Below are 10787 nucleotides of genomic sequence, written 5' to 3'. Positions count from 1 at the left end.
TTACTTGAATTGCAGATGTGTGCTACACCATGAGCCATGGTGGCGCAGTGGTTAGAGTGTAGTATTGCAGGCTACTTCTGCTGCCTGCTGGCTGCCTGCAATTTGGCAGTTCGAATCTCACCAGGCTCAAGATTGACTCAGCCTTCCATCCTTCCAATGTCATTAAAATAAGGACCCAGATTGTTGGGGGCAATATGCTGACTCTGTAAACCACTTAGAGAGGGCTGTAAAAGCACTGTAAAGCTGTATATAAGTCTAAGTGCTATTGCTATTTACAGCGCAGCTCCACCATTCAGCTGATTTTCGGGTCTGCTGTGCACATGAGTGACATGTGCGCATGCACGGGGGGCACGCAGGGGGGTGCAACACATCCCCCACGCTTCATTTTTGGCACCAGGAGGCTTCAGGGAGGGCCTCTGGAGCCTAGGGAGGGCAAAAAACAGGACTTCCGGAAGTTCCAGAAGTTTGGAACTAGGCATGTTTTCGGCCTCCGGAAAAGTATCTTTTCACTGGAATAGGCAGGTTGAATATTTGTAGCCCATATTTTTTCTTCCAGGAAAGGTGTATGGCTATCTTAAGAGTGAGATTAAGAGTGGTTGACATTCCATGCCTCATTCATTCAAAATTCAAAAGATGCTGTATTTCATTATGAATCACACGTATGATGTGCCAATGAGTGGATATCATCAAAATTTAAAAATCAGTACTGCTAGTAATATTCCATGCCATAGGTTGGCCATCCTGGGTATAGGCTTTCCTGCCTCGGCAGGGGGTTGGACAAGAAGACCTCCAAGGTCCCTTCCAACTCTGCTATTGTATTGTAAATGTCCATCTGGGTTGAGTTCCAAGTGGGGAAAAAGACACTGGAAACATGGAGACTGCTTGGAAAGGTTTTTTTTAAAAAATATATTTTTATTTTCAAAACAAACAAACAAATCCTCCTTCTTTACATACTGTAAAAAGTGTATCAGTTGGTTACAAAAGGTTTTTGTGCATCTCTTCTACCATCATCAAATATAATTCATATTAACTCTAATATCTTAACTCAGATATTTATTATATTACCATCATCATACCTCCACTTTTATTTGACTATGATTATTTAAACATCCTTCATCATAAGATATACCAAGATTTAATAAATAACCACATACTGGCATTTCATTTATTTATTTATAAAATCCTCCATTAACATTCAATCCTCATATCCTATTCTAGCTAAACATCCATAATAGTTAATACCAAAATTTTCGAATCCTCCTTTCCAAATCCCTGTTTACAATTTACATCCAATTCCCTTATATTATACCCATACATATATAAAAATTATTACCATTATCCTTTCTTTATTTAACTATATCCTATATCATAACATTTTCCCCCTAATAATTAAAACTTAACTGTGACTAATTTTGTTCTTTTTTATTGTTATTATTATTAATAACCTTTATATATAGTCCAAAAGGATTTCTAGCCTTCCCTTCACGGGTATCATTCAATATTCATATCCAATTATTGCTTATCATAACACTACATATTGTATACATTACTATCATTATCAATTTTTATTTAACTATACCCATTGTCACTAAATTTAACTAGGTTTAGCTAGTTTTAAATTATACTCTTCCATCTATCAACCTGTACCTTTCCAGTAGCAAAACAATCTAATGTCTTCTGCCATTTGTGGAACCAGTCCTCCAAACATCCTCTTGATCAAATATGAATGGACTCCTCTTAGCAACTCCTTGCTTGTAATATCTCTCATGTAGTTTTGACATCCTCTTTCTGTTTCCTTATTCAGCTCGTCTTTGATTATCAGCAGTGTTATCAAATATTTTGCAAATAGGATTTCATAGTCCATAGATTCTTTAATGTTTTCTTCTTCTGTGTCCTGCCCTTTGAAATAAATTTTCTCTCCATTTAATTCCTCTTTCAATATTCCATTCTTTCTTTTTTCAGAAATAAACCAATTGCCATGAATATCAACAAGTTTAATCTCTTTATATTCGTCTTCCATTTCAGTTTTTTGAATTTCAGTCTCCTTATTTTGCATTTGAAAAACATCATCAGTTTTTTCACCATATTTTATTGTTAGATGCTCCAAATATTCCAATTTTCTCTCAATTTTTTCCTCTGTATTTAATAATTTTTGCAGTTCTGAAAGTATTCCATGCAAATTCAGAGACTCTACATATGCCATATTCATACACAGTTGCTTTCTCTTAGAAGGTCAGCAAGATTAAAACATACAAGCTCTCTGTAAGTGAAAACAAACTTCAAAGGGACAGCTGTGGAGTCTTATCAGATCTTAAGCCAAACAGCCAGGCAGTAAAACCTTGCAATGCCAAAGTCAAAACAATCCATGAGAGAAAAAAAAGAGGCATGTTCCGTCTTTAAATACAGCAAAGTCTCCGATCAGCCTCCGGAGTGAAGATGTTTCTTTTTTTTGTATCTCTTTTGTATATCAAATTAGGCAAAGAATCCACTCTTTAAATGAATTTAAAAAAAATTACCCACACCAATAAAAGAGGAGAAAATTAATCTGTAGCTTACAGAAAGTCACAAAGAAATGTTAGAAGAAAGCTTAATCCATCCATTTGAAAAAGGTTTGCTTAGATTCATTCCATGTAAATAGCATTTAAAAAGTAAGATAACCACTGTCCAGAACCATTACAAAGATCAAATTCGCCCTAAATTCTTCTATTCTTTGATTTAAGTTGGTTTTTAGGTTTTATAGGCAGTCCGTTTTTTTAAAACAATAAAAGTTTCTCACCAGCTGGGAACTCTCTCTTTTTCCACATCGTTCTGTTCTAAGGCCACCCCGACTTCATCAGTCTTTTGACTGGAATTTTTATTACCAGCTTGAAGATCTTTTCTTGCTTCTTTCAGAGATTTTGCGATATCCCCGAGATCAGCAACCTGTAATCTTCCTATTCACCATCTCTTCGGGATGGTTTAGATCTGTTGGGACCCCCCCCCCCCGAGTAATAAAAGTGTCGACTGCGATCTCAGAGCTTTGAGATTGCACGTCGTCTCGTCGCGACTTCAGCCCCTCCCTCTTGGAAAGATGTTTTAATGGTGGACAGGATCACATGGCTTGAGCTCCTGAGCAGGAAAGGGCAGAGATGCTGAAAGTCCCTGGTTTTTAGCCCACTCTGGGCTTTGAACTTGAGCTTGTATTCTGATTGGTTGTCAGACTCCCATGGGGCCATGCAGGGGGAACTCTGTAGGCTGTCTCCCAGGCTTGCTTGACTTGCTGAGTAATGATGTAATCTTCCCAGGTGCCATGTGGTGAGATGGGTAAAGGGCTAATACTATCATGTTTTGAGGCCCATGCCTTAATCCCATCACCCTGGAGCTGAAGGGGGATCTTTGTTATGTAGAATAGACTGGCTCAGGCCTTAATGGCTCATTCACAAAGGTGGGGGCGGCTGAGTTGCTGTCTCTCTTGAGTTTCTGCTTCTCTTTTTAGGGGAAATATTTAGTATTTCCCAAAATATTTCATTTCTCTAGGAGAGGGGTGAGTTTTAACTTCTAGCAAGCCCATGAAGAGTGTGTTGCAGTAATCCATTCAGGAGGTCACAAGGGCGTGAGTGACCATGGATAGTCCAGAAATAGGTGCAATTTACACACCACACCAAGTTATGCAAATGCGCTGCAGAGTCACAGGAGGGAGGGGGTCTCTCCCTAGGATAAAAGAGAATCTTTGGTATGCAAGAAGAGAGCCAAGGTCCCTAGCCTTTCACAGAGTATATCCAATAGTTATGCAGATTTGTGCTTTAGTCTGGCAAAACTCCTGTCTATGAGCATACGGAAACTACTCTGAGCAATATATGGAAACTACTCTGAGCAAATCCTTGTGTTGCTCCTGGTTCCTTTTGCAAATAAGGTTCTTCTCCTTCAAAGTCGCATTAGGGGTTAAAAGGCTGGCAGGGCATGTATGTGAGATCTAAATTGGAATTGATGGATGGGCATCCCTTTTGGATAGTGGGTAGGCAGGCAGACACAACAACATCACTGAGAGGAGATAAGGGGCATTCAGGACAAAGCAAGAGGAGGCAATATCCTAACTTACCAAGACTTGGGGTGGAACCAAGCTAGGAATGGCTTGGATCAGGGTGGGTCCTACTCTGATGGCCAGTGGAATTCAGTTAAGAATGACAGTGGGGATTGCCATGATTGCCATTGCTGAGCAATGAACTGTGGCGATGTCACATTTTATAAATGCATGGCTTAGCAACAGACATTTCTTTCCCAATTACCATCATTAACCAAGAATACCTATATAACAAACTCAATCAAACTCAATTTCATTGATGGCCACATCAGGGTTGTGTTTGACCTTGGGGGAGGGAGTAGCAGTGGTGGGTTTCAATTTTTTTTAGAACCTCTTCTGTAGGAGTGGCCTGCTTTGTGGGAGTGGCTTGCTGGCCATGTGACTGAGTGGGAGTGGCTTGCCAGCCATGTGACTGGGTGGGTGTGACCAACTTGTAAAATGTGGTGAAACTCACTTAACAACGCTCTTGCTTAGCAACCAAAATGTTGGCTCAGAAACTCTGACATTTGAAGCACGCAAGTCTTAAAGCTGTCAAGTTACAAGACCCTTGCACCCCTAAACCTTTAGAAAAAAAACCCCAGGGGTGTTCAAACTTGACAGCCTTAAGACTTGTGAACTTCAACTCCCAGAATTCCTCCTCTCACTCTTCATCTTGATGATGTGCGGATGGGCGGGGGAGGGAGCTGGAACCGGTTCTAAATGGCACTGTAGATTTGTGGAACCCTTCTATAGAAGAGGTTAGAACTGGTAGGAACCCACCCCTGGGGAGTGGCATGGCTGGGGTGGGCATGGCCAGCTCAACATCCTGCAGCCCGCACATGACCCTCCCAGGCTCCGGTTTCAGCTGCAATGGCCTTTTGCAGCCCTCTGCCAGAGAAAACGGAGTGTGGGAGGGCTGCGCACCACCCTCCTGATCTCCATTTTCACTGGCAGAGGGTTGCAGGATGCTGTTGCAGCCAAAAACGGAACTTGGGAGGGCTGTATGCAGCATTTTTGCTGTCAGAGGCACCGCAGGCCTGTCCTTCGCTGTTTCCAGGGTGGGTCATGGGCCAGATCCAGGCACCCTGTGGGCTGGATCTGGCTCAAGGGCCTTGAGTTTGACACCCCTGCTATGATATCTATATTAATATATATCTATGATATATATTAATTAAGGATCAAAAACAGAATAGAACACTACATAGGAATGTTTAGATATTGAAAAGTGATATTAAGGAAAGTTAATTATTGTTAAATATTGAGATATACAATTATTTATACCATTGATATTGCTGATAAAGTAGAAGTAAAGTAGAATTTATATGCAATTGTGGGCAAGGATAAATAGGGGGATAAAAATGGCAACTTCAGTAAAGTTTGTGAAAGAAACTACACCCAATATGATTTCAGCAACACCCCACTCCTCAAATCAAAGATCAATTTGAGAGCGCATTGGGGCTGGAGAAAAATGGAACGATGGCAGGAACAACGGGACCAGCACCAACAATGCAGAGTATGCAATTGATGCTCCAGATGGTACAAGAGACATTGACGAAAAACCAAGAAGTGACAACTACAAATCATGAAGAGACAAGGAGAAATCATGAAGAAATGAAAAATGAAATGGGAGAATTGAAAGGAACTATCAAAAATGTGGATGACAAAATTGAAAGGATACAGAATGCCTTAGCAATCAATGAACAGAAAATCCAGAACATCGAAATAAAAATAGAACAAACAGATCAGAAGATGGAAAAAGTGGAGCTCGAATATAAACAAGTTAATAAAGAATTAGAGCTATCAATAATCCCACTTGAAAATGAAAGAGCTGCATTCTACCTATACCTCTTCCATACCGGAAGAGAAGGAGGAAGACCTGAAAGGAAAAATGATTGAAATCTTCACTGAAATTTTACAGAGAAAAGAACAAGACTTGAGAGGGGACATCGATGAAGCTTACCGTGTGCATACTAATTATGCCAGAAGACATAGACTCCCAAAAGAAGTGCACGTAAGATTTGCTAAAAAAACCAATGAGAGATGAAGTTTTCAAAAAAACCAGAGAAGGGACGATTACATAAAAAAAACGACACCCCTGCTATATAGCATACTGCAAAACGACTGTTTGGGAAAAGAGAGACTTGTATTTGAATGAAATGTATAGTTGCAACTTGTATCCATTATTTCTGGTTTTAGTTTTTGTGGCATTGGAAAATAGTTCTTGACCATCTTCTTTATGATTCCCTTTAATGTATCTGAACATGGTTATCAGGACTAATCTAAGTCCTTGTTGTTGTTGTTTTTCCTAGGCTGAAAAATAAAATTCATTTACCTTGCCTTCACTTTCTTGCATCATCTTTCGAATTACTGTGTCAGTATGCTTCTAGAAATGTGTTACCCGTAATTGCATGTAAATATGTGGGCATAAATGTAATACAAACATAAGAGAGCAATTAAAATGTCTATGGGGATGTGTTGTTTACAACTGCCAATATAGCATTTTGTGCTACAAAGGCTGTATACACACCCCATCATAATATTCCTGTAAATAGCAAATACAATTTTCTGATACCATTTGAGAAGTCCATCACTGTGACCCAAGCCAAACATTTGCAGGTTTTTTCCCTTCCCTTTCAGGAACTTTGCTCCTACCACTTCTCTGATGTTATCTATCCCTTCTTGGGTGAGATTTGCAAAAAGAAGGCATTCTTGGGCTTTGCTGGACTCTGGGGAGTGATGTCTTTGTTTGCTCCTAATTGTTCCATCACGAGTCTGTGACAACATTACAACAACTTTCACCAAGTGGTTAGAGGTAGGCAGAGATAATCTGTCTTCCTCCTTGTCCTTGAAAATATTTATAAAATCTGACAGGGAGAACAATGAATCAATGAACAGCTTACCTCCTGGAGTTGGGAGTGCTCCGTTGCTGGAGCTGAACAAATTGGACAACGGTTTATCCGGGATGGAAAAAGAACTCCTGTCTTGTGCAGGAAGTTGGATGAGAAGACCTCCAAGATCCCTTCCAGCCCTTTGATTCTACCATCCTACTGCACCTCTCCCCTTATCAGGTTGATTATTATGTGTTTGGGAGATACAGTATCTGCAAATATTCTGGAACACCACTGATCTGGAAGAGCCAAGATGAAGGTATAGATTTTATTCTGTTTAGAACTCCCTTGAATGTTTTTGATTGTTTCATTTGATCATGAAATACTGTGTGTTGCATGTAAATGTTCATTGGTCATAGCCAAATTCATTAAACATCCCAGTTCTTCAGTCAGAGCCCTGTGTTCGAATCTCTGCTAGAACCCACTCAAAGTTGCTAAGGTGATGGTTGAATGTGTCTGTTCCTCATGAATCGTCACTTTATATTAGACACATTTCATGACAAGCCCTGATAATAGTCCTAGAAATAAGGAAGACATTTGTTTAATTTGTATTGATTTGTGAAATACTCATCCCCAATTAAGGAATGCAACTACATAATGAAATCTACAAACTGTGGTTTCTAATTATGCCCATACATACACAAGCATGTTTATATAAATATGGATTTTAAGGGGAAACTGTATAGGAATATATATATTTTGAAAAAAAAGGTGAACAGTAACAATTATATGATGCACACTAAAATTTGCTTCAGTTTTCTCTTTTTTTAATTCTGTACCTGCTAGAATTCCTTCACTTTTAAACCTGCAGGAACTTGTTCCTAGCTGTCAATTTCCTAATCCTCCTAGCTGTCAATTTCCTAATCCTGTTCCTTAATTCCTTGTGGGTGTGATTATTGTGGGATAGGAGATGACATCTTGTCTTCTCTTTTCCTGAAACTTTCCTTCATTGTCCAAGAAGCACTTCAGCAAGCATTTTTGTTTCAACCTCTGAGTCTCCAGATTTTAGCATGGGATGAATGTGATTAAATAAATGAATAACTGAACAGAGGAATAAATGTGTTGCAGGTGGGGAGAAGATCCAGCAGAACAGACCTAACTGGGACATCTTTTTTATTGTTATATAGAAATTTGAAGGCGGCTTCTACAAAAACCTACGTGTACAAGACAGATGATGGTGTCTTGGAGATGGTGATGGAAATTAAGGTTGTGGTTGACTCACAGAGTTTTAGTATACTTAATGCCTGAAATCCTAATAAAATCTAAAGGGTGCTGAGATTCATCCATGGCTTCCAGAATTGGGGATCATGTCCAGGAAGCTGAAGAAAAGGCAGACAGAGATTTATATGCTTGTTTGTAGTCTTAGAGTCATCTGAAATGGTTGGAAAGTGTTCCCTTCCCTGACTTGTTACATCTTCTTCTTGGTCTCTTTCAACCAATTTTAAAAAAGGAGGAATTTTGTAGCATCCTATGTAGAAAATCTATATGATCCCTAAGACTGAGAATCCCTGGATGGCATATGATCAATCAACCAATTGATTAATCAGGAGAGTCATCCTTGCCCGCTCAGTTACAAGAAGAGATGGGCAACTTCCATCACCTTGGATTCTTGAGGGTAGGTCAGAGAGAGGCTTAGGGTTTTGATCTTCCACCATCTCAAGAAATCTCAGCCCCATTTCCCAAAATGGACTCCCAACTCAACCACACTTGCCAATCTGTTTAGTCCTGTCTCAAACAAGGTCAGCACTGCTCAGTGTTATATGATTGATATCTGACGATCTGGGAATTCATAGACTGTATCCACGAGGAGAACAGCAGACATAAATACAATACTATCCTTAATTTTCATGGATGGAGGAGATTGTTTTCAAAGGAAGATCTAAATATTGTTATACTCCTTTACGCAGTTTGGAAATGTGCACAATCAGAATGACCATTTAAAGGAAAAACAGCACCTGCAAGAATCTTGCAAATTAGGTAGGGATGAGATAAACATTCTTTGTCTTCTTGTTGAAATTCTTAGGTTCACAAACTGGGCTACTGTGGTCTTATTTATATTTTAATTTTAAGGGCTTTTTAAAGGATAAGTTCCTTTAAGCTACTGATCTTATGACGAAGGAAATCCAGGCATAAGAACAATGACTTGGGGAGACAATTTGAGTTTCATCTTTCAAAATAGCCTTTAAAAATAATCACCATTTTTTTTTTGACCCTATCCATTCTGGGACTGGAAAACTGTTTGATGTTTAGCATTTATATTGATTATTGTAGCAACTCTCAGGTATGACCTTATATTAGCTATCTTTTTGATAAAGAACAAGCAAGAAGCAAGAAAGTAAATGGAGTAAACCTTTTAGGCTCCAACCATACATTATAATTCCCTTATGGTTGTTAAAGCATGAGATGGTTGAGAAAGCAGTGCCAATGAATATGCACCTCCAATAATTTTCATAGAGTGCACTAATTAAATTTAATTCAGATTACTGGGGCCAAAATTCAAGCTCCCCTTCAAATATGGGAATCAATTGATCACGCTGGATCACTGTCAGTTGTTAGAACCAGATTCCTTTTGTGTGTCATTTCTTGTTCTAATGATTTTAGACAATGAACAAGGAAATCTCATGGGAAAACCAAAGCTACCAAGGAGAATTCATCCTGCTGGGGGTGGCTGACCGGCCACACTTGGAGATGTTGCTCTTTGCCCTTGTTCTTGTTTGCTACATGATGACCCTCCTGGGTAACTCTACTATCATTGTTGTGTCGAGACTAGATCCAGGACTCCACACTCCCATGTATTTCTTCCTTAGCAATCTTTCCTTCCTTGACATCTGCTTCACCACCAGCCTTGGGCCCCACATGCTGGTGACCTTCTGGAGAAACAGCAAGACCATCTCTTATGGTGCCTGTGTGGCTGAGCTCTACATCTCCCTTGCTCTGGGCTCCATAGAATGTATTTTGTTAGCTGTCATGGCCTATGATCGCTATGCTGCCATCTGTCACCCACTGCACTACACTACCATTATGAGCCACTCTCTGTGTTTCACGATGGCTGCTATCTCCTGGATAAGTGGCTTCAGCAACTCACTAGTTCACACCGTGATGATTCTAAGGCTTCCACTGTGTGGACGGAATCAAGTGGATCATTTCTTTTGTGAGCTCCCTGCCTTTCTTCAATTGGCTTGTGTTGACACTTCACTTAATGAGGTTGTAATGTTTTCTACTAGTGTATTGTTCCTCCTAGTACCAGTTAGTCTCATCACAGTCTCTTATGGCTATATAGCTGCTGCAGTACTGAGGATTCACTCAGCTGAGGGAAGGAAGAGAGCCTTCAACACTTGTTCTTCCCACTTGATGGTGGTCTGGCTCTTCTATGGCACAGCCATTTTCAATTATTTCCAGCCTCTGTCCATCTCCTCCCGTGATCGACGCAAGATGATTTCCCTTTTCTACACCTTTGTCACCACCATGCTTAACCCACTGATCTACACTCTGAGGAACAAAGAGGTGCATAAAGCTCTCCACAGACTAATGAAGAAGAACTAAACCCATAGTTCGAAGCTGCATTTCAAGATTCAACAGAAATGTTCTTTATTTGTTATTCTTAAGGTACTTTTCATTGTGTTTTTTCTCTTTTTCCTAATAAACATGTAACATATCTTGGTGACACACTAGTACACAAGGCTGTAAATTAAAGAATTTCCACACCCAAAACTGATGATCAGACCTTTTTTTCTCAAACTTGATTAGCTTGCCCTGGCTAACACACATCTTGTGTCAACTCTGTCCCTTAATATGTCAGAGGTTTTGTTCCCCCGTGAAAAGGCTTCTTCTGAAGTTGTTACTGTTTTCTTTTGATGAGA

The 10787-nt window shown here is 39.7% G+C and overlaps 1 protein-coding gene across 1 annotated transcript; it reads left to right on the top strand.

Moving 5' to 3' along the window:
* The first annotated feature begins 9531 nt into the window (after positions 1–9531).
* LOC116502916 (olfactory receptor 2G3-like) lies at positions 9532–10470 on the top strand. Its single transcript, XM_032208936.1, has one exon. The coding sequence runs from the start codon at positions 9532–9534 to the stop codon at positions 10468–10470; it is 939 nt and encodes a 312-aa protein (XP_032064827.1).
* Positions 10471–10787: the final 317 nt, after the last annotated feature.

Source organism: Thamnophis elegans, chromosome 2, assembly GCF_009769535.1.
Source record: "Thamnophis elegans isolate rThaEle1 chromosome 2, rThaEle1.pri, whole genome shotgun sequence".
Taxonomy (NCBI): Eukaryota; Metazoa; Chordata; class Lepidosauria; order Squamata; family Colubridae; genus Thamnophis; species Thamnophis elegans.
This window is presented reverse-complemented; position numbering and strand designations above follow the sequence as displayed.